General features: G+C 43.2%; 1 protein-coding gene across 1 annotated transcript; it reads right to left on the reverse strand.

Moving 5' to 3' along the window:
• THSD1 (thrombospondin type 1 domain containing 1) lies at positions 1-24,548 on the reverse strand. The gene is made up of 4 exons (XM_028106073.2): positions 24,386-24,548; positions 18,903-19,868; positions 8,421-8,579; positions 1-1,583 (listed from the first exon to the last, which is right to left on the reverse strand). Exons 1-4 carry the CDS (start codon positions 24,441-24,443, stop codon positions 205-207), a joined length of 2,562 nt encoding a protein of 853 aa, XP_027961874.2. The 5' UTR covers positions 24,444-24,548; the 3' UTR covers positions 1-204.
• Between the last annotated feature and the right edge of the window lie 452 nt (positions 24,549-25,000).

Below are 25,000 nucleotides of genomic sequence, written 5' to 3' on the forward strand. Positions count from 1 at the left end.
ACTAGGATAACAGAGGGAAAAGTTCACGATAAGTAACTTGTTCCTTATGAATTAAAACACATACACACGCTTGAGTTACCTCCTCCCCACCCAGTCCTAATGTACAAATAGCTACATAATTCAGTCCACAAAACACTGTGAGCAGCTGATACCAGGAGCTGGGCGAAGGACCCCAGCTGTGTGAAGTCTCAGGCTGATCTGGGTCTAGATGACCAGCTTCTCCACACTGAGTGTACTTGTGGTTTCATCCTCTTCATTTGACCCAAAATAGCCGGGAAGGTCCAGCATCCTCTGCTCTGCCTCAGTGAGGCCGAAGGACGTATTGTCATAGAAAGCGAACTCAGGGTGGGCTGGGAAGCTCTGACACTTGTCTTTTCTACACGGAGAAGGGCTCAGAGGGCTGACCCTCTGGTAGCTATCTTTGGGGGCCGTGGGGGAAGGTTGCTTCCTTGAGACACTCCTGTGACTGGGGGACGGGCCCCTCCGAGCTCTGGGAGGCTCGGCTCTCTCACCTCCTGCCACGAATCCTGCCTGGCAATCCCCGAGGTCTGGTTTCCTCGCGGGCTGCCCCAGGGTGTGGGATTTAGGGGGAGGGCTTAATGGACCCTTGGTCGCACCTGCCCCTTGGGAATGGTCCGGTTTCTCAGGAAACGTGGCAGCGCCTCGACTCTGAGGCCGAAATCGGTCTTCCGCGTGGTCCCAGGTCCGCGCCCTGGAACTGTAGGCCGGCGCCTGCCGTGGAGTCAGGGTGGACATGCTCCTCTCTCGGAACGGCCGGGCCTGCTTGGCTTCGTGAAAGCTCGCTGTCCTCCTGAAGTGGGAGCCCCTGGGGTGGCTCCTCTCTGGCGGCGCCCCTCTGCCGCCCACGTGCCTCATGGCCGACTTGCGGATCACCGTCTGGCTGGGGCTGACGGCACAACTGGCGTGACAGACGGGGAGGTCCAGCCTGCAGGGGGGCCTGGCCGCGGCACCCACCGCAGGCTGCTCCAGGAACGGGGATTTGATCCGGAACTTGTTGGCTGCAGCTTCCTCGGGGCTCTCCAAGTCTAGGGCGGGGACGGCGGCCGCGTCGATGGCCGTGTCCGTCAGGGGACTCTGAGACACGTGGTACACCTTCGTGGTTTCCGTCAGGCCCTTCTTCTTCATCTCCTTCAGCTGCTGCTGGGCGAGGCGGTAGCTGAACAGCGGGGGGATGATCTTCTGGGCGTTGGACTGCACGCTCTCACTGCCCGAGGCGTCGTCCTCCAGGGACACCGGCCCGCTGCGCCTGTACGTCAGGGGGATGCCTGCGTCCCCGGGCCCCCCCGCGGGCCCGTCGCCCCCATCCGAGAAGCTCCCGCGCTGCTCGCTCAGCTCGCAGATGTTCTCCTCGTCCGAGTTCTTCCGGAAGCCGGGGGAGTGGAGGGAGTTGTGTCGAGCCGGCGTGCTGCATTTGGGGGCGCGGCCGAACTTCCTCCACAGCGTGATGAGGACGGTGGCGACGATGATGAACAAGCACAGGGAAATCCCAGTGACGGTCACGATGTTGTTGGACTTCCCCGGACCCTGGGGCTGAAGAGGAGACGCACTGGATGGCTGGAAAGCTAGGAGAAAAGGAAGAACAAGGATGGGTGCTCTATATGGTTTCTCTGCGTGGTTTTAAGGTTTGGAGTGGCTGGCTCTGATTCTCTAGCAGTTCGAGAAAGAATACGCGAGGACTAGGATTTCTGGCCTTACACACGCGTCCCTGCTGGCAGCTTCAGCCAGACCGAAGCGCGGGGCCCGCAGAAAGGAGGTGAGCCACAACCAGGGTGACTCGTGGGCTCACCAGCTCCTCCTGACACGGGCCTCAGATGTTCCACAAAACAGCAGCATAAGCAAAGGCTCAAGGCAAAATCAAGGTTTTTGCTTAAGATAAGGTAAACACGGGATATCTGTAGTTAAGTATACCTTTGAGATGCACATCGGGAAATTCTTACCAAGTATAAAACCTGCCATGCCAAATAATTCGGGTAGGTTGTACCTAAATTCTGTATCTTGAGAAATTAGTTGGTCAAAATCAGTCTTTAGGCAATGTAACGCAACTCACATTTCCCTTCTAATATCCAGGAACTGTCTTTCCTGAGGGGTTGAATGAAGCCTCTGCTTCTCACTCTTCGGCTTCCAGCTGTCCACTCCCCTTGCTTCCTTCCAAGGGACGTTGGTTTGTCTTTTTCTTCCCCGCTCTCTCCAACCTGTTTGTCCTGGGGTCATCAAATTGTTTCACCAAGCCTCCGACGTCACCTGGGGCCTCAGCCTGCACTGCCACTGAAATACCTGGGAACCTGAGACCAGCTAATGCTACCACCCTCAACCTCTCTTTTCTCCTCGTCACTGTCCCGTCCTCAAGCCCTTCCAGTCACCTGTCCTGTACCTTTTTTCTGCACAGTCTTACCAGCACCAGTTCTGTGTGTCATGTCCCTGACCCATCCTCACACTGCCCACTGTCGTGGGTGAAAGCTGTGACACATACTTTGTTTATAAGCAAACAGGACCACCAGCAGGGAGTGTTCCTCACTCTCCTCATTTCTGATTGCCATTTTCAACTAACTCTTTCACCTCCATAGAAAATTTGTACTCTTTTAACAAATATATATATATATATATATATATATATATATATATTTGTGTGTGTGTGTGTGTGTATACACACACACACACACATATTCCCTATGCTGTTTCTACTCTATATATTCCCTATTGCATCTCTGTGACTTACTTATTTTATAACTCTAAGTTTATACCTCTTAATCTCCTTTATTTTGCCCATCCACCTCACCCATCTCCTTGAGGCAACCACCAGTTTGTTCTCTGTGTTTAAGAGTCTGTTTTTTGTTAGGGTTTTTTTTAGATTCCACAAATAAATGAAATCATATGGTATTTGTCTTTCTCTGTCTGACTTACTTCACTTAGCATAATACCCTCTAGGTCCCATCTATGTTGTTACAAATGGCAAGATCTCATCCTTTCTATGGCTGAGTAATAGTCCATTGTATATTTACACCACCTCTTCTTTATCCATTCATCTATTGATGGGCACTTGGGTTGCTTCTGTATCTTGGCTATTGTAAATGATGCTGCAATAAGCATAAGGGTGCATATATCTTTTAGGATTAGTGTTTTCATTTTGGGGGGGCAAATACCCAGTAGCAGATTACTAGACCATATGGTATTTCCATTTTTAATTTTTTGAAGAAGTTCCATACTGTTTTCTGCAGTGGTTGCACCAATTTACATTCCCACCAACTGTGCACAAAGGTTCTCTTTTCTCTACGTCCTCACCAGCGCTTATAATTTCTTGTCTTTTTCATACTAGACCTTCTGACTACTGTGAGGTGAGATCTCTGGGTGGTTTTTATTTGCATTTCCCTGATGATTAGTGACGCTGAACATCTTTGCACGGGCCTGTTGGCCATCTGTATGTCTTCTCCGGATAAAAATGTCTATTCATATCCTTTGTCCATTTTTAATTGTATTGCTTGTTTGGTGTTGAGTTGTAAAAGTTCTTTATATTTTCGGGGTATTAACCCCTTATTGGACATATTATTTGCAAGTATCTTCTTCCATTCGGTAGGTCGCCCTTTTGTGTTGTTGACAGTTTCCTCTGCTATGCAAAAACTTTTTATTTGGGTGTAGTCCCAACTGTTTATTTTTTCTTTTGTTTCCCTTGCCTGAGGAAACATATCCATAAATATGTTGCTAAGGGTGATATCTAAGGTGTCTTCTACTCTTTTGATACCCGTGCCATCTACCCAGACCACCCTCCCCCCACCCCCCTCAACACGGTCATTTCCCAACCTCATGGCGGCCCTCAGTCACTAGCATCCGGGTCTCAGTCTTCCTCACCATCCCCTAAAGCAGCCTATCTGGGCAACGTCACTGTCCATCCAGCATATCATACCTTCCCATTGTCTGCAGCTGCTCCTCTTCAGAAATCTCGAACTTCATAGCTCACTTTTGAGCTGTATCCTCCCCTCTCACTTACTCATCATTATTTCGCTAGTTTTTCAACCTCACTGCAACTTTGGATTCCCCAACCCCTTCATTTTCTCCCCATCTGCCAGCCAACTCCTGGCCTCACTTCTCTCCCTACACTCATGATCCATCACATAAACCATTCTCCTGCCAATAACCTCAACTCTCTGACCTCTAGTACTGAGACATACCACTTTCCCTGCTCTACAGCAAAAGTCCATCCCTACACAAACCAAGACATGTGAATTATCAGCTGCTGCACCCAGGCCCTGAGCACTGGTGGAGAAAATAATACACCCACGCAGGTTATCACCTCTGTATACTGACAGCCCCCAACCTTGACTGCCTGTAAATCCTTCCACGGGTCCCTAAGCAACTCGCTCTTCTATCCCCTACAAGTTTCACCACTTTCCCCAAGCACCCTACTACCCTCTTCCTCAGAATTCCACTGGATCAGAAAAAAATAGAAGCTATCAGGCAAGTATACCCCTCCTCCAGCTTCTTCTGCTGTCTTCTCCCCCATAAACTTAGGAGCAGCCGCACTTCTATACACTTCTTTGACTATGGAATTAGTGGGAGAAATGTCTTCCTATAAAGGCGAGTCCACCAAGTGCTCTCTAGGTCACCCTTCTCCCGGGGGATCAACCCTCTCTACCAATTATCTCCAGCTTCTCCCCTATGCAGCTCCACAGAAACATACTCAAGCTCTTCTTTAAAAAGAACTTTCTAGAAGTCTCATATCTTGTTCCTGGTCTTCTCAGCCAAGCTAACAGAAAGAGGAGGCTACATTTGCTGACTTACTGCTTCTACATCATCACCTCTGACTCCTGCAACCTGCCTCCAGGATACCAGTGAAATGGCTTCTGCCAATGTCATTAATCATCTAAGAGCTAAATTCAAGGAAGTTTCGTCCTGATATGCCTTTACCTCTGCCATATAGGCTACTGCCCAACACTTTCTGCAACTTTTTCTCTTCTTGGTTTCAATGATAGTACTCACTTTGGAGAGAAGAACATGAATTTTGGAGCAAGGAGATCTAGATCTCAACCTAGAGATCCATCAGCTCTGCTCTCTCCACTTATGTCCTATCAACATCTTCACCTCCACATGCCCAAGACTCATCATCTTTCCCCTAGAATCTGTGCCTCATCCAATATGTCCAGTCTCAAGGAAATGGCACCAGTGTCCATGCAGTTGCCAGTACTAGAATCCTGGTTTTCACCCTTGATGGTTCCCTCTTCATTGCTCACCATATCAAAGTCTTTGAGTCCTTCTCTCCTCTACATTCTCACTGCCATCATTTCATTTTTCACCTGGGTTACTGAAAAACTCTTAACGGGCTTTGCTGCTGTCAGTCCTACCCCTTCTGATTTTTTCTGCACACTACAGCTGAGAGAGATCCCTCTGAAATACAGGCCAAACCTTCAAGGCCCCTCAGGATCTGACTCCTGCCCACCTGTTCAGGTTCATTTTTACCACTCCCTCCTGGCACATTATGCTTTAGATACAATAAACTAATTTCCATTCTCTGGGTCTCTTAATGTGCCATCTTCTTCCATGCTTTCATCCATTGCTCCCTTTGCTAAAATTCCCTTTCTCACTTAGCTCACCTGGGTGGCACTTACTCAGCTCTCAAACTTTAGCTCAAATATCACCACCTCCAAGAAAGGAGGTGTTCCCAGCATGAATTTTCACCCCTGCAAGTTTCCATAGCAAGCTGTGGATACCTTCCTCACTGCAGGCTCTACACTGTACTGATTATAACACCTATTTATGTGTCTGCTGAGCTACTATACCATAAGCACCTTCCAGACGGGAACATGTCTTATCTACATATTCCTAACCCCAGTCACAGTAACTTACACATAGTTGGTGTCCGATAAATGTTAGGTTAATTCATTTAAAAAGGTAATAGCAAAATGATCAATATCCCACCAGATGGAATGTGGGCACAATGGCAACAGATCCTCCCACTCTCATGTTTGAACAAGATGGTCAAACTAACATAGAACTTGATGCAAAAACATCCTTTCAAAGCCAAACAAAACTCTCAAGTCTCAACCAAGTGAACACAGTTGCATGATGAAAGACTTGTTTACTGATTCATCACTTCTTTCATGTGCAGCGGCCATTTATGTCCGTGGGGAGCAGCAACGCAATTGTACCTCACCTCATGGATCTCTTTAATTAGCTATTATCTCTGACTGTGGCTGATTCCCTTCAAAACCATGGCTGGAGAAAAGCCCAAGAGCTGCTGACCTCAGCCCTCTCTGCCTCATCTACTGCCTCTTTCACCTGAAGTGAAGGAGATTTCTTGATGTTAAGCAGCCTGCGAACGGATCTTTACATTTCCAAGGAGTATGAAATAGGCTCAATAGGAAGAAGAACACTTGGAGGAAATGATCATTTTTATCCACATAAGCATTTATCTAAGGACCACTTATAGTAGAAGTATGGGTGCCTATAGCACTTACCCTTTTTGCTATTTTATAATATATAAATTTCTAGTTCCCACCCAATATTAAAGAATTAAAACATAAGAATATGAAATAATTTCACATATCCTCAAAAATTATTACTAATTCCATGGGGTGCTTGGGTGGCTCAGTCAGTTAAGCATCTGCCTTCAGCTCAGGTCATGATCCCAGGGTCCTGGGATTGAGCCACGCATCTGGCTCCCGGCTCAGCAGAGAATCTACTTCTCCCTCTCCCTCCGCCTGCTGCTCCCCCTGCTTGTGCTCTCTCTCTCTCTCTCTCTCTGTGTGTCAAATAAGTAAAGAAAAATCTTTTTAAAAATGATTACTAATTCCAGGTTCTTGATGCTTCCAGAAAGCTAGACTGGCCTGTGTAGAAAGGCAAGGTATTCAAGATAGGTAGCTTAGTATGGGTCAGATTTAGTCCTCTGCTTTCTAGCTTTTCGATCTTGGGCAGGTCAGTTACCCTCTCTATGCTACAGAGTCCCAAATAAGTGAGATAATGTATTTAAAGTGCTGGCACATAGCAGATGGTCAATAAATGGTTGATATTGTTGTTACTTCTAAAGGAGCAGTAGAACCCAGTGACAATTGACTTTAAATTTATTTGAGTTCATTCGTTCATTCTTTCAGTCACTATGGAACTCTAGATGGAATATCTTAACACAACATGCCATCCCAGAATTAAGAGGAATAGGTATATATGAAGATAGTTATACCCAAGAAAGGAGCTTGAAAGTGAAGGGGATTTATAAAGAAAGAGTAGACAGAGAAGAGAGCCTTAGAAAATCATACGAGATATAACTAGAGAAAGAATAGATTCAGAGTGTGGCCAAGGGATTATGAAAGAAGAGGGGCAGACTGAGGGCTAGCAGAAGAGCCTAAGTCTGAGGAAACACAGAAGAACACCCTCAGGATGCTGGAATAAAGGGAACGAGACCTACAGCACTGGCTGGAAAAATGAGATAGCAAGAAGGAATTTCTAAGGTCACAGGTGGGGACACTGGCCAAGGTGTTGTTGCCAGGTGGTTTTGGCTAAAAATGCTCTGAGATCCAAACACAAAAAACCATCTATATCCTCTAGGTCCTAAGGGACAAGGAATGAGGGATGGTTTTCTAACCCGGAATTGGAGAGTAGAAGAAGTCAGGACTGCGGAGAGTACTTTATCTAAGGGTCAGGACCACAGCAAAGGCCGGCAAATTAAATTGGCGATTGGCGATAGGTCAGTAGATGAGATGGTATGTGGGAAGAGCAAGGATTCTTATTACTGTAACTGTAGCAAATGAATGGAATTCAACTCCATAAGCTGAAGCAAACATAACTAAGCCATGTCAGCATCACATCTACAAACCATTTACATCAAATACCATGGAGCACCTACTAAGCGCCTTCCAGATGTTGAAAGGATGAAGGAAAGGCCAGTGTCTAGATGATGACAAGAAATCTCCCCACCTTCTCCTCCTAGGTAGGGGTAGTAAAGAATAAACATAGGGCCATTCAGGGGATAAGATAGGGTAACTTGCCCCATTTTGACAAATAATGGTCTATGTGATCCCCTCAGGCTTCTCTGACATGATAAGATATTCTTCTGCAATTTTTGTGGGGAGAAGTAAAGGAAGGATAAATAAGAAAACAAAAGAAAATCAAAAATATCTTAGGAAGATCATCCCTCCTGTTTTTGTATTTTTAAAAATGATTTCATATGTCTGAATCTTTAATTTAGATAATTTGCTTGTCATTTCCCTATCTTCCACAGTGTTCAATCCCCTGTCATCTCACTGACAAGCTATTCCCAGTCGGAGACACACTAATGAACACAGCCTTAGTAAAGCCAGCAGCAATAACAGAGTGGTCTATGAGTCCACCTCTGAATTCAGGTTGGTGATTTTCAGGCAGGCTTAGGTTCAACAGTCCCTCTGGGGAAAGACTCCCGAAGAAAGAAGGATACCTACCAGCACACTCCTCCAGGGAACACAGGGAGGTCTCCGAGGACATTCCAGGGCAGCCAGGTCTGGAGGGGAAGGAAGTCAGGCACACGCGGCGTCGCTCTCTGACACCATCCCCACACGTGGTACTACATTGGCTCCACGGCTGCCACAGTCCCCAAGTTTCTGCAAGGACATTAGCCATGCTTTTAATGCTAGTTCATTTGAGAATCAGAATTTAACTGCACCCAAATGAAGCAGCAAACTCAAATCTCAGGCCTCAAAGTCAGTAAATAAAAACATTCCCAAAGATGTGGAAAGCTGGAAAGAGTGTTTAACAACGCTTAAAACAAAGGAAAGCTGTATAATTTACAAAATGTTAAACTTTTTGGAACCCATCAGAGAGCAAAGGTCACAGGGCAACCAAATGGCCTGAAATATAAGGAAAGACAGACTCCTCTAAGGAAAGACAGGATGCAAACACTGCTTCCTGGGATAGACACCAGACCTCATACAAGCTGGTGAGAAGTCATCTAAAAATGTAATGAACTGCCAGAAACCTAGTGTGGGCTATCATGAGAATATAGAATCCCTGGGAGCCACAAACCCAATGAGAATTTGTACCCACTTGTGGGCTCTTCTTCATGGATCCCACCAAATGCTCACAAGAAGGACTAAGGGTAGGTGCAAGACCAGAGAAAGCCTCCCTTGTGGTGGAGGCCTGAGAATGGAAGGCATGGCACTGTGGGAAAGACACAAACCTCACCTGGATCCTTCTCCCCATCTGCTCTACCGACAAAAACCTCAACCACTGGGGACAAAGCAGAAGCCCTGTCACTCAAAGGGCACCAACTGAAATCCGTGCTGCTTGGGAATGGGAAAAGAAGGAAATCCTTCACCCCTGGAGAGGAGCAGAAAATATACTGGGGCCAGACTATTAGAGAGATTCTATCACTGGAGAGGGGCAAGATCATCAAGAAGGCCCCATCCCTGAGACTCAGGGGGGCACAGCATTTGTCTAAGACTAAGGCTGAACTGGAACAAGAAAAAGCTCTCCAGCTCCCATCACCCAACCCCTACCCAGCAGCCTGCTAGCAATTTCCAAGTATCAGGTAATAACAACCTACTGCTAGGGCAGGGGCAAGAGTGACAGGTGAAAACCTGTGCAGGCTCAAGCCTAAAGCTGAGGGTACAACAGAAGCATGGAGGAAAACCCTCTGGCAAGCCATCTCCTACCCTAACTGCAAAGTAACATTAGAAAATTCTGAACTCTGCCATGTCCTGACGATGGCCATAGCAACAGCACAAACCCAAACATAGCTTAATTCCTTAGTACATCGACCCAATCCCCCCACTAAAGGCCTAGCAAAAATAGGGTATGCCCATTTCCCCACATAAATACTGTTTGCTGATGTCTACAGTTCTAAATAAGATGTCCAACTTTCAACCAAAAATTATGAGACACACAAAGAAGCAGGGGGGAAAAAAACTATCAAGAGATAAAGTAATCAAGAGAACCAGACTCTAATGTGACCCAGATATCGGAACTATCAGACAGAGAAGTTACAATAGCTATGATTAATCTTAAAGAATTTAGTGGAAAAGGTGAACAAGATGAACAGATGAAAAATTTCCTCAGAGGTGTAAACTGAGAAGAGGTAAATGGAATGCTAGAAATGAAAAACATGGTAACAAAGATGAAGAATGCCTTCTAGAAGAACACTCATCAGTGGACTCAACACAGCTTAGGAAATAAAGAGTAAATTTGAATATAGGTCAGTAGAAATCACTCAGACTGAGATACAAAGATCAAAAGAAAGAGTGAATAAAACAGAATAGAATACCCAAGAGCTGGGGAGCAATATCAAATAATCTGTCATTCATGTTATTAGAATCCCAGAAGAGAAAAAGAGAATCAAATAATGACCAAGAATTCTCCAAAATTAATGAAAGATACTAAGCTACATCAAGATGCTCAGAAAACAACAGGCAGTATAAATACAAAAAAATAAATAAATAAGCAAACAAACAAAAAATTAGACACACTATATTGAAATTGTTAAAAGCCAAAAACAGAAAACTCTGAAGGCTGTGGCAGGAGCGAAGGTGGAAACACATTGCATACAAAAGAATAAAGATGAGAAATACAGCAGGCTACTTGTCATGCAAGCCAAGGATAATGGACTAATACCTCTAAAGTAATGAAAGAATGACCAACCCAGAATTCTACATCTAGTGAAAATATTTCCAAAATTTAAGGAGAAATAGACTTTTTAGACAAATGAAAATGAATAAAATTAATTACCAGCAGACCTTCACTAGAAGAAATGTTAAAAGAAAATTCTTCAGGCAGAGGAATATGATATCAGGAAAAAACTTGGATCTGTACAAAGAATTGAAAAGTGCTGAAAATAGCATTTATAAAGGTAAAGATAAAACTCATTTTTTTCTCATTTTTAAAATGCTCTAAAATATAATTGCTAAAGAAAAATAGTATTATGTGTTCATAGCATATAGAAAGTAAAATTTATGAAAACAATCACATAAAGAATGGGAGTAATGATTGGAAGTGTACGGTTAATAAGGTCCTTATACTACATGTGAAGCAAAATATTATTCAAAGGTAGATCAAGAAAAATTAAAGATATATACTGTAAACTCTAGGACAACCACTAAAAAATATTTTAAAGTATAAACCACTAAAAAATATTTAAGGTATAAATGTTTATACCTTAAAATTGAATTAATATTCAATTAATAAAAAAGAAGGCAGAAATAAGAGGGAAAAGAAACAAAGAACAGATGGAACAGACATAAAACTACCAAGATGACAGATCTTAATCCAACCATATAATGATTACACTAAATATAAATAATCTAAACACCAATTAAAAGGCAGATTGTGAGATTGGGTAAAAAAGCATGACTCAATTATATGTTATTTTAAAAGAAACTTAACACTAATTCAAAAAGATATATGCACTCCAATGTTTACTGCAGCATTATTTACAACACCCAAGATATGGAAGTAACCCAAGTGTCCACTGATAGTTTGAATAGATAAAGACAATGTGGGGAGATGTGGGGTGGGTACGTACACACACACACACACACACACACACACACACACACACACACACACACACGCATACAATGGAATATTACTCAGCCACAAAAAAGGATGAGATCTTGCCATTTGCAACAACATGGATAGACCTATAGGGCATTATGATGAGTGAAATAAATCAGACTGAGAAAGACAAATACCATATGATTTTACTCATTTGTGGAATCTAAAAAAAAAAAAAAACCCAATGAATAAACAAACAAAAAGCAAAATCAGACATATAAATACAAAGAACAAGCTGATGGTTGCCAGAAGGAAGGGGGTGGTGGGATGGGAAAAATGGATGAAGGGAAGTGGGAGATACAGACTTCCAGTTATGACCTGAATAAGTCACAGGAATAAAAGGCACAGCATAGAGAAAAATATAGTCAATGATATTGTAATAGCATTGTATGGTGACAGACTGTAGGTACACTTGTGAGCATAGCATAATACATAGAGAAGTTAAATCTCTCTGTTGTACACTGGAAACTAATGTAACATTGTGTGTCAACTATACTCAATTAAAAAAAATTTTAATAAAAAAACTTGCTTTAAATATAAATATACAAATAGGTTAAAAGTAAACAGATGGGAGAAGTTACACCTGTGAACATTAATTAAAAGAAAACTAGAGTAGCTATATTAATATCAGACAAGGTAAACTGCAAAACAAGAAATACTACCAGGGATAAAGAAGGACATTATATGATAAAAGAGTCAATTTAGCAAGGAGCTTAACAACACTAAATAGGGATGCACCTAACATCAGAACTTCAAAATACATACAAAATACTCCCAGAACAGTTATTACTGACTGACACATGCAAACATCTCTTCCAAGCATGTATATAATCACTGCCAGATAGAATAATTAAACAGTTCCCTATAAAAAATTATCCTAAGACCCTTCTCTAAAGTACCCATCCAACCTCAAGAGCCAGGTCATGCCAATCCTAGGCACCAAAACACCTTCTGTATAAAAGTCTTTATCCTCTATGGACAAAAACTCGATGCAGTCAAAGGTACAGAAAGCACAACAAAAACATAATGAGAACACATAGGGCAAATACATTCTCAGGTAATCCAAGTGGTGCAATCTTTGGAGTGAGTCATGGAATATGAGTTCTTTACGGCAATTAAAAGTCTCTGGGATTTTCACAAGAGTGGGAGCATTACAAACCACTATCCTGGACCAACATCAACTGAGGTGTGGTAATTATGTTCCATCCAGAGGTCCAACTGAACACAATATTGGTTCTGTGTCTTCAGATCACACTGCAGCTCCTCAGACGGAAGAACAATGAGCCAGCTTTGTCCTTAAGCTTCAGAGCTATTCAGACACTAAGTCCCCCATGCCTGCAAAGCTTCGGGACTCTCATATGAAAGTCTCTCTGAGTTAAAGTTTAGTGATTGATTTTTGAAAACCTACTGAGAATTCCACTACTGAGAAATCTAAATTGAAAATTAAGTCAATACATAGTTTATCCTTAGGTTCATATTTAAGACCACAAAAGGTAGAATTGCAAATGCTAAAAATCTTTTTGTTATTCTTTCTTAACTCTTATTTTTTTAAAAAAAGATTTTATTTATTTATTTGACAGAGAGGGACACAGCGAGAGAGGGAACACAAGCAGGGGGAGTGGGAGAGGGAGAAGCAGGCTTCCCGCCGAACAGGGAGCCCGATGCGGGGCTTGATCCCAAGACCCTGGGATCATGACCTGAGCTGAAGGTAGACGCTTAACCGACTGAGCCACCCAGGCGCCCCATCTCTTATTTACTTTACATAAATATAATATATAAAGTTATTTGTCAGACTAAAAACAAAAATTCCATTAGCAGTGGCCAGAAAAAAATCAAAGTTTTAATGAAAGCATGAATCTTAATGTCAAAAATTACATTTTGAAATGTTGTGTCTTTTTCCCTTGGAAGTAAAATCAGGGCTTGTAGGACAATCAATAATAAAAAATAATCACTTAAGCTACATCTTATGTCCTTTTATTTCTAAACCAAATTAATCAAACAGGAAACAAAGGAAATCATTCAAAGCAATTAACAAATTTAGCAAGGCAAATTTTTAAAAATACCTTGAGTAATTCTATCTGTTCCCTTAAGATTTCTACCAATAACTTTGAGGGAAATACTAGGCAAATGGAAAGTTATTAGATAACTGTAGTTCATTATTTAGAAATAAAGAGCAAGATGACCAATATTTAAAATACTCTTACTTCATGAATGAAAGCTGTTTTGTTTTGTCCTGGTTAAATGTCCATACATGCACTCATACTACATAACAAACCTGTTTAGCCAGGATAAATACCTTTTAGACTATTATAGAGGATATTAATTCTGAATGAGCAAAATTTCTCTGGAATAGGAAAAGGGAGATTTGTTTCCACCCCTCAAGACTATCTGAAAGAATACTGCCCCTGAAATATTCACACCTGGAAGACATCTTGCTCAAGAAACTAGAGCACAAGATAAGCCAGTGTGATAAGCAGGAAATATTATAACTTTTTTCAATCTAAAAGCTTTATATTGTCTAATACATGAATTGACAGTTGATTGTATGGGAGGCAATACAGAATAATGGAAAAAGCCAATCAACCACCAGTAGTGGTTAAGCCACTTAATCATCATTGACCTTGAGCAAATTACTTAATTTTGTGCCCCCATTTCCTCACCTATAAAAGTGACAAAATAAACCTAACCCAAAAGGTTGTTATGAATATTAAACAGATTAATATTTGTAAATCACTTAGAACAGTGCCTAGTACAAAGTAATCACTATATAAACATTAGCTTTATTATGTCAGATGATCACACGCATTATGTCACATATCCTGAAAGGATATTCCTAAGGAATCCCAAAGGAAGAGTTTACTCTTGGAAGGGTTTACTGTTTCATTCACTTTCAGAGAACTGTAGAGTATTAAAACATCTAAGGGTCTGCTTATATGAATTTTTAAAATTATATTTTCTAGTTTGAGTTAAACTAACTCACAAAGTGGACAAGTGGTGTAAAAAAGATTCTGGCAGAGGGGCACCTAGGTGGCTCAGTCAGTTAAGCATTTGTCTTTGGCTCAGGTCATGATCCCAGGGTCCTGGGATCGAGTCCCACATCGGGCTCCCTGCTCAGCGGGGAGCCTGCTTCCCCCCTCTCTCTGCCTGCCACTCCCCCCCCCCGCTTGTGTGCTCTCTCTCTCTGTGTCAAATAAATAAATAAAATCTTAAAAAAAAAAAAGATTCTGGCAGAGAATTAAAGATAATACACAACCTGCAGATAGAAAGGAACTGACAGGGTTGACAGTTCACCTGTTCTTGGTAAAAATCTCTAGTCAGTCATTATGAAGGAAAAACAAGACCATCTAATTACAGAAATAAGATAGTCTAAAAATTTCCATTATCAAGGAAACTATATATTAAATATATATAATTTTCATTTGTGAAAAAAACTAAGTTAAAAAAACAACTATGTGACTATGACTTCACACTCTCTATCATTAATTATCAAGTTTGGGGGTGCCTGGGTGGCTCAGTCCGTTAAGCGTCTGCCTGCGGCTCAGGTCATGATCCTGGAGTCCTGGGATCGAGCCCCACATCGGGTTCCCTGCTCAGCGAGGAGCCTGCTTCTCCCTCTGCCTGCCGCTCCCCCTGCTTGTGCTCTCTCTCTCTCTCCCTGACAAATAAATAAAATCTTTAAAAAAATTACCAAGTTTTGCCCTAAATTTATTTTGTCTGAAACCCTTGGGCAGAGGTGTTCAGAATTTAGGAATTCTCAATTTCTTTTTGTAAGGTGTTAAGTGCTGTGTCATATATTACTAACACTCCCCTGGCAGGATCTCAGGCAGCATCCCATTACCAAATACATTAACATTTCCGCAGAGAAAAATATAAATATTCACACTAAGTAGGATAAATGGAGAAGATCATAAATAAGCATTTGTGGCAACATCTCTTATATATATATATATTTTTAAAGATTTTATTTATTTATTTGACAGAGAGAGAGAGACAGACAGCAAGAGCGGGAACACAAGCAGGGGCAGAGGGAGAGGGAGAAGCAGACTCTCAGCTGAGCAGGGAGACCGACACGGGACTCGATCCCATGACCCTGGGATCGTGACCTGAGCCGAAGGCAGACACTTAACGACTGAGCCACCCAGGCTCCCCTATATATTTTCTGTAAATTGTTATTTACACACTATCTTAAGGTCTGAAGACATATTTGGAAAAAGAGACATACCAAACACATTATTCCATTTTCAAAAGGAACTAATAAGAAACCAGTGGAGGCGGTGGCTCACACAGGTCATGGGGGGTTCACTGGGGTCCCTGAATGATACCATTTGCCAAAAAAAGGTCACCTGTCATTTTAAGTGGAAAATGAAGAAAAGAGAACTAGATTCAGAAATGTTTATACTCAAACACAGGGCAGCACTGAGGTCCCCCTCGCTAGCATAAATGTCTTGGTTAGCTAGAGTGAGAGCCACTGGTGGGTGGTCACACTCCTGGGGTCTCCTAGAGCATTAGCCCCTCCAAGCACTGCTTCCAGCCCTGACGCTCAGTTGTGTCTAGTTGCTGCAGCCCCTAGGGAACCCCTTACCATCCTCAGCCTGGAAACACAAAGAACCACTCCTTTGTTCTGCCTCTCTCTCGTGTCTTGTCCCTGCTGCTGTGGGGGGGGGGGGGGGCGGGGGGACTCAAGTCTTTAGACAAGTAGAAGAATCTGTGGAAACTCCAATAGCTGGGAGAAACACAAAGTATACCTCCTGCTCTCAATGTGTTTAATCGAATGGCCCCAATATCTTTATTTCCCTAGGTTTGTTTCCACTAAATTCAAATTAGATTTTTTTCTAACAAGTAATTTCTTTTGAAAAGGCAAATCTATCTTGAATGATTAAATTAGTTTAATACAATTTTTCTTACTAATACCTGGACTGGCCACATTTGCACTCAATTTTCACTCTAATAAAACATGTATTGGGCTCTTATTAATGCGCCAGGCATACTAAGTGGGCCAAATAAATATCACAAGTTGGCTTTTCACACCAAATGAGCTCCCCCTGGCAGGGGGATGGTGGGCATGAGGGGGGGGTATGGGGGGTATGGGGGGGTATGAGAATGCTCTCTCAGCATGAGGCATGACAGAGATGATTGATGCCGCGACAAAGGAATGCAGGATGGTACACCAGCTTCCAGCAAGGGAATTTAGCTAGTTTGGGGTCAAGGAAGAGGAACCCAAGTGGAGACTTTGGGGACAGGTTAATGTCAACCAGGCAAAGGTAGGTGGAGATTCCAGCTCAAGAGACTGTGACTGTGGGTTGGGCAGCCTGGCCATCGGGGGTCCTGTGGATTCTCATTTTCATGTCCAGTGAGGTGACTGACAGGTGTTAAGCAGGGAACAGCCTCAGCTGGCCTGAATTTTAAATAATCCCTCTGCCTGCAGTGAGGGAATGAAGTGGACGGTGGCAGGGACTGGAATCAATGAGGAATCTGCTGCCATAGGTTAGCTAAGGGATGATGGAGGTTTAAGCCAAGAGTCAGACACCGAGGAGCCAAAACGCATAGGACTTGGTGATTTATTATTTATAGGAGGTGAAGAAGAGGAAGACCCCTGGGCTTCTGGTTTGAACAATGAAATGGTGGCGAAGGCCTGTACTGAGGGGCAGGTGGAGGGGGCAAGATGATGAGTCTAATCCCTCCGAGGGACACGTGAGGGCGGGCAGCTATGCGGCAGCACTTAGACGCCGGAGAGAGATGCCAGTGTGCAGTCGTCAGTCTCGGGATGGTCATCACCTAGCAGGTGCGTGAAGAGGGAAAAAGGAGGATCTAGTACAAGATGAGGAAGTCCAGCAGTTAACAGATGAGACCAGGTGGTAGAACTGGCAGGTAAGGGAGACCACGAAGGAACGGCCAGGGGAGTGGGGGGTAACCGAGGTGAGGGTTCAGGGGGATGTCACAGAATCAAGGTATTTTTAGGTATTTCAAAGCTGATGGGGATGAGCCAGTAAAAGGACCGTTAGAGAGAGCGGGGAGAGAGGGGCTAATGATTAGGAGGATTCCTGATAGGAGCAGAGAGACTGGGATCCACAGAGGAGGGGAAGGCTGACCTTGCACTGGAGGAGTGACATTTCTTCCATGGTGACAACAAAGGAGACCAATGGCTGCAGGCCTCCAGACATTTTGGTGGGAGGTTGAGGGAGCTCGTTCCTGATGGCTGCCTGCTGCCCTGCATGGCAGGAGACAAACGCAGCTCTGAGAGTCGGCCAGGGGGCAGGGGTTGAGGTCTGGGGGGAGCTGTTCCAGAGAACAGGAGCAGAGCTGGTCAGGGTAGCATGGTGGGTCCAGTGGAGGGGGGAGCCATAACCCACTCACGGTGCTCCTGTCCACCTGGATGTGACCTTCTCGTGCAGCTTGCATGCAGTGGGCGGCCAGCAGATGGCTGGATTCGTGCATCAGAAGGAAAAGAGGGCAGAGGAGTTTAGGCTATTGGTAGGAGAGATGGTAGGGATGGGCCATGGAATCTAGGCTGGATGGAGAGGTAAGTGCAAGCAGGGAAGTGACGAGGTGGTGCGGAGAGAGTCAAACAAAATGGACTTCTACGGTGAGGAAGTGGGTGAATCTGAAGCAAGAAACACTTGGGGTTCCAAAGACAGTCAGAGGCTTGGGCCCTCAGGGGGCCTGGGGCTTAGCAGGGATGAAGATATAAGCAAACCAGACAATCTCTGCCAGATGAATTTCTTGCCAAGACCAGGCTTGCACCCAGGAAAAGGAAAAGAAACGCAACAAGGAGCCCGGGGCATGGATGGAATTGTAATAACCCCACTTCTTTGTGATTAGGTAGGGCATTACTCAAGGAATTTAGAACTTGAAGTTTTTAGAAATCTTGCTTTGAAATCTCACTTCTAAAGAAACTCATTCCTGCAATGAAGGATGTAACAGGAAAGAGACATGCTCAGTGAGAAGAAGCTGGAAGTTAACCTAATACAATCTGAGATTTAGCTTTGAATTCTGCTCATAATAATATAACTTTCTAAGATAAAATGCAATAAAAGCTAAGGTTTATTGGTGCTTCCTCTATGCCAGGCACTATGCTGAGAACTGTGCACACGTATTTCATTCAATTCTCACAACTCTCAGAGGTAGATACTCTTATTATCCCTGTTTTACTAACAGGGAAACTGAGACCCAGGGAAGTGAGCCAGGAGCTGGGCCCGCTTCCCATTACTCCTCATTTTTCAGATAAGAATGACAATGCCATTTGGGACATCATGAGGAGTGAACCATAAAAATGATGGTACAGTTCACAGAAAATTAAGTTCACCTAAATTCAAAAGAATAATTTTGATTGCATGAAGGCATCAGTTTGATTTAAAAAATTTTTAAATCTCAATACCAACCTATGTTTCTCTGAATTAGCATGCACTCCCTCTCCTTTGCGGAAAAATGGCTTCTGCTTGAAATGCCAAAGTCAAAGCAGTATTTATTCCTCCCCATGTCAAACAAAGTGCAGTTGAATACGGTTCTCCTCTCTCCCAAGGTCAGGCTGTTTTCAGCCAGCTGAATGGTCCTTTCCCCAGCGCGTCTGGGGGCCTCCTTGAAGACTGTGATCACCCCTTGGACGAAGATGCATGGTGGAGGCAGCACCATGACCTCCACTCCGGACTCACATGTGAGTTCCGGAGCCATCACCAGTTTGTATCCAAATTTCTGGGCCAGGTCAATGGGTCCCGTGGAGGTAATGACCGAGTCTCGGCCAAGTAGCTTCAGCACCACTGTGACGTAGGCTTCAGGCCCCACAGGGGCACAGCCAAACTCAACCCACTGCCCTTGAGAGAGTTCTGTCCTCTTGCTGGTTCTGATCTCCAACGGCTGACCTGGACCTGTTCTCGCCGCGGGCAGACTGTTGGTAAAGACCACGTCCACCGAGATGTCAGGCTGGTCCACCGGGAAGGAGCACAGTGGCTGATTGGTAAAAAGGCCCACCTGGAAGGTGCCTTCTGCCGCCTGGGACGTCCTATTCAAGGCGATGTGAAAGATGGGCCATTCCACCTTGAGAAAGGCACTTTGCTCCCACCGGCCCACTGGAGTGCTGTTGTCTGCCGCTTCCCGAGTCATCGTGAACCAATAGTCTCCAGCCTCCCTGAAGTAGAAGCATTCAAACTCGAGCGTGCCCTGCGACTGGTTGGTCAGGAGGTATTTGGTGGTCACAGTCTGATTGGTGTTGGCCTCCAACAACAGGACAGATACATTCCTCAGCGTCCCATTAGCACCACTGAAATCCTGGAAATCCACAGACACTGTGTTGTTGCTTAGCGCTACATGGCCTGGCTTTCCCAAGAGGAGATGTTCAGCTTCTCCAAGAACTGAAATCAAAGGGTCAGAGTTGGTTTTACAAAGAGATCTCTGAGCAGCACTATCGGCGACATCAAAGAAAACAGCATTTTTTTTTTAAGATTTTATTTATTTATTTGAAAGAGAGAGCAGAGAGAGAGAGCACACGAGCCGGGGGGGAGGGTGGCAGAGGGAGACAGAGAAGCAGACTCCCCGCTGAGCAGGGAGCCCAACGCAGCACTCGATCCCAGGACCCTGGGATTACGACCTGAGCTGAAGGCAGACGCTTAACCGACTGAGTCACCCAGGCGCCCTGAAAACAGCATTTTATTTTTTTATTTTTATTTTTTTTAAAGATTTTATTTATCCATTCATGAGAGACAGAGAGAGAGAGAGAGAGAGAGAGGCAGAGGGAGAAGCAGGCTCCCAAGGAGCAGGGAGCCCGATGTGGGACTCGATCCCAGGACTCTGGGATCACGACCTGAGCAGAAGGCAGACGCTTAACCAACTGAGCCACCCAGGTGCCCTGAAAACAGCATTTTATACATAAGAGGAGTTTGAACTCAGCCAAAGAGGAGGTAGAATGATGCTGAGTGCCGATCCTGGGAGCTGGGCCCTGCGCTGTTCCCATTCTAAAGTGGCTCTGGGCCTTCATCTTTGGCTTTTGTGGTTATGTTTAAAACAACATTTTCTGATAAATACCCTGAATGCACCACATTCAACAATGTAACACATCTGCAGTGAACAATCTATAAAGCAAGAATAACAATTGACAATTCTCAAGATGTAAATCCGACACCTCACTTTTCTCATTTTAATCTGTTAAAAAGAAAACAAGCCCCAGAAGGGGGACATTTGCCCCCCAGGACAGCAAACCGAGACTTAATTAGTTTCAGCCTAACCCAGGAATGTGGCCTTGCCACAATCAATCTGAAATTTCCTGATCTGCACTAGTGAGGTTACCTCCATGACAAAAAACCTGCTGGCCCCACACCCCCAACACACATACCCCCAACACACACACACACAAAATCCTGACCTGAAACAGTCCTTTCTGTTCTTTTGCTAGTAACTTCTTGCCCCATCCTCCTTCCCCTAAAAACCTTCGTTTTGTGCAATTCCTCAGGCCATCTCTGCTTGCTAGATGGGATGCTGCCCGATTCATGAATTGCTTTAAAAAGCCAATTAGATCTTCAAATTCACTCAGGTGAGTTTTTTTTGTTGGTTTTTTTTTGTTGTTTTTTAATAAATCATATTCTGGGGGCACCTGGGTGGCTGGGTCTGCCTTTGGCTCTGGGCCCCTCATTGCCTGGAGCTCTCTGCTTAGCGGGGAGCCTGCTTCTCCCTCTCCCTCTGCATCAAATAAATAAATAAAATCTTTAAAAAAAAACATATTCTGGGGGCGCTTGGGTGGCTCAGCTGGTTAAGCGTCTACCTTCGGCTTAGGTCCTGGGATTGAGTCTCACATCGGGCTCCCTGCTCAGTGGGGATCCTGCTACTCCCTCTCCCTCTGCCCCACTGCTCATGCTCTCTCTCTCACTCTCTATCTCAAATAAATAAAATCTTTTAAAAAATCATATTCTGGGGGCGCCTGGGTGGCTCAGTGGGTTAAGCGACTGCCTTCGGCTCAGGTCATGATCCTCGAGTCCCGCATTGGGCTCCACGCTCAGCGAGGAGCCTGCTTCTCCCTCCGACCCTCCCCCCTCTCATGTGCTGTCTCTCTCATTCTTTCTCTCAAATAAATAAATAAAATCTTTAAAAAAATAAAAAAAATAAAATAAAATATCATATTCTGGTGTTTAGATATTTGGGGGAAATGGATGCACAGTGAAGTGAGAAAACTTGATTTAAATGATGCCAAACAAACTGCTCTTGATTACTTAAAATGGAAGACCCTAAGTATACTTCAAAGTTATCATTTTCTGATATTCAAGACAAGTACTTAAGCATTTTCACCAGAAATGGAACCAGTGCCGTTGGTTTGTACAAAGCAGAAATTTTTAGATGAATAAGATATGTTGACACTTTATTCTGCACGGGTCACCCAAGGGACAGAGTGAATGTTTATGACATAGCCAGGCTTGTCCTTGGCAGTTTTAATGACATCACAGTAACCACGACTAGCCTAGATGTGATAGATGACTAGAAGCCCACAAGTATCACTCAGTTAAGATCAATCATATCTTTTTAAAAGAGACCCATCAGAGCAGCTGAAGTAAAGAGTGGAAAAAACACACACACACAAGAATCCTTGTTTCTATTTTGAACCCTATCCAAATACATATCAAAGGAGACAGAATTTGGCAGTGCAACAATCAGCTGGCCATGGCTAGGATAAGAAACTTTCTAGATTTAAGACACTGCAGGGCTCTTTTGGCTTAAAAAATAACATGTGTAAGTATTGTTCTTACTATGATTATCTTATGTAATATACACATATCATACCATATCATATACATGTCCAAAGGGCCTCAGTGTGTTATTTGGGCTGATCATCTTTAAATATAGATGGATATATTGGCACATAGAGGTTTGGTTTTGTTTTTAAATAGCTCAGCACTTCACCCATTTCTTATTGAAGATGAGATGAAATAAAATATATAAAACTTGGATAGACCTGAATGCTTGATCACCACTTGCTTGTAAACCATAATAGAATAAAGTTCTTTTTCTTTTATTTTCCTTTAGTCAAAACAGAAGCTGAGAGACAGTCCCTTTTGGAGGGAGACAGGTCAAGGTTGAGGAAGGTAGCTGATTCGGTGGGAGCCTGTGCCTGGTTCAGAGCCCACTGGGCACCTTTTTGTAAACAGGTGACCAAAGGGACTCTAACATTCACCGCAGCCCAAGGAAGGAGTTAGACTGAGAACAAAGGTCAGATGAATTTGAATCTCATGGGGGCAGGATGGCTTTTGATGCACTTTAAGATGGAGACCACACACCACTTAGCTGACAAAGCCTATCCTCGATGATAGGGATTGTCAGGGGGGCAGATCAGACTCTGATTTGATGGGCAGCCAATCAATGAAAAAGACACACATGCCCAGACAGTAGAGAAAAAAAGATGCAACTGATGAGTTCCAGGTGTAGACTGAAGACAGAACTTGCTACTTTACTACAGAACTCCTGTTTTTATAGACAAGAATACATCCTCATTTAGAAAACTGCAATTTGGGTGTACCCCATTCTGGCCACTACAGTAAAGGTCTCTCTACTCTTTCAATTCCCTTCTCCCCTTGCCTTTAGTATATTTAAAGTAACTGGTATCTCAATATAAGCATGTTGCTTAAAACAACAACAACTGCTGATGGTATATTTTGATCAATAGCAAATGGAGAAGGGGGGGAACCCAGCTCTTGGAAAACACTTCCTTTTCCATTAGCAGCATGTACACTCAACCTCTATGCTCTATTTTATGCTCATTGAACTTTTATTCTTATACTCCAATAAGATATTTGCTTTCCACTACGACAAACATCCTTGCAGACTTTGTGTAAAGGGCAAATTCTGATGTCTTTATCATCACGAAACAAAGGACCCTTTTATAATTTTTTGTCCGAGGCTGTTATACGCAGAGTGATGTTTTTAAATAGGGATAAATGACATTAAGATCATTGAATCCCAGATTGATTTTCAGCAAATCAAGCATCTCCTTGTTTGAATAAACGTCTTAAAAAGAAAAGGCTGAGGAAGGAGATTCACCGGACAAAATGAACAGCGCCCACTCTGGTTCGTTTGAGTGGACGCGCCACTAATACCACACGAGCCAGGATCCTCTATGCCTTGGATCACATTTCTTCAACCATTTGAAAACAATTTCCCCTTTTATACAATCAGCTGCTTAGAAGTCTTTGAAATATCTGGCAATCATCAAAAGAAAAGTAGCGAGTTTTATATTGTCCAATCTGTTGGTTCAGCAGTTGCATAAATCTCTCTGAATAAGAAACTCGATTTTTAGTTGAAACAAATTGAATGGATAAAATTAACAGTGAGCATCTAGTATTTGCTCAGATAGTCAAGGTGTCTCAGCTTTCTTCTTTTATCATCACAACAATCCTGCAATGTCAACAAGAACCTTGTCTAAGGCATACAACTGGCAAGCATTGAGATTTGGACTGGCTCCAAAGATATTCTAAGAGCAAAACTTTCCAGGAGAGTGAAATCTTACAGAGAATCCCAATAAAAAAAAAAAAAAAAAAAAAAATTTTCATGTGTGTGTGAGTGGAGTTTAAATGTATAATACTGAGTTATTAGGAAATCAGTCAAAGAGAACGTAACGTAACATGTTTGTCTCCAATTTGCTTAAATGAAAGTGACTTGTTTTTTATTCTTTTTTTAAAAAACTTAATATATTTAAAGGGAAATTTAAATCAATATATACAGAACCTTAAGAGAACCCAGGGTTGCAAGGATTTCAGTTTAAAAGGTACTGCACTGTAGAGCCTCCCCACCTCCTTCCTGCAGGGTCATCAACATCCATGCATTTATATAAACCTTACATTTATGTTTCGTCCTTGATACTAATAGCATGAAATATACTCACAATACTCACCATAGTCACAGAGCACCACCAACAATAGATTTGAAAAGTCTTTCAACATTTGTTTCATTCTGATCAGCAAAATCCCAGGTCTTTGGTCTCCTCATGTCCTTTCTCACATCCAAACTGTGAATTTTTTTTTTTCCAAAAACACCTGAAATTAGAATCTCAAAAAAATGATGCCTCTGTTCAATGTGATTTATAAAATAGTAATCATGCTACGGCAAAACCATTCTAAGAAGTCAAACTTTTTAAGTGCCACTGAAAAGAAAATAGGGAACACTCTAATTTTCCCCGGGGAAGTAATTTGTAATTGTAAATGTCCCTTTTGTTACATTATAGTGCACCTGTTAAGAAAATTCAGGTGTGCTCAACACCAAGATTGTCTTTGCAAAACACCAAGCCTCTTATCTTTATAACACACGCTTAAGTGGGGAGTTTGTTATTTGCTGAATTTCATCAAAGCTAAGAGCCAGTCTGGATAACACATTTTCACCTGTGTATCTGCTTGACATTTCACACCAATTTGCTAAAATTTTACCAAATTTTCATTTTGCATTGTGCTGTACAGACCAGGCTCGCTTCTACCAATGGACGTAACAACCACTGCCTTTCTTGCACAAGTGG

Source organism: Eumetopias jubatus, unplaced genomic scaffold (genome assembly GCF_037043125.1).
Source record: "Eumetopias jubatus isolate StellerSeaLion01/CBP00866 unplaced genomic scaffold, mEumJub1_p1.0 scaffold_3, whole genome shotgun sequence".
In the NCBI taxonomy this organism is placed as follows: domain Eukaryota; kingdom Metazoa; phylum Chordata; class Mammalia; order Carnivora; family Otariidae; genus Eumetopias; species Eumetopias jubatus.

Excerpts from the sequence above, each read along its gene's own strand:
- THSD1 (XM_028106073.2), bottom strand. The coding sequence starts at position 24,443 with ATGAAACAAATGTTGAAAGACTTTTCAAATCTATTGTTGGTGGTGCTC. Across the intron at positions 19,869-24,385 it reads GGTGGTGCTCTGTGACTATG|TTCTTGGAGAAGCTGAACAT; the intron begins GTGAGTATTGTG and ends CTTTGATTTCAG. Across the intron at positions 1,584-8,420 it reads TTCCCTGGAGGAGTGTGCTG|CTTTCCAGCCATCCAGTGCG; the intron begins GTAGGTATCCTT and ends CTTTTCTCCTAG.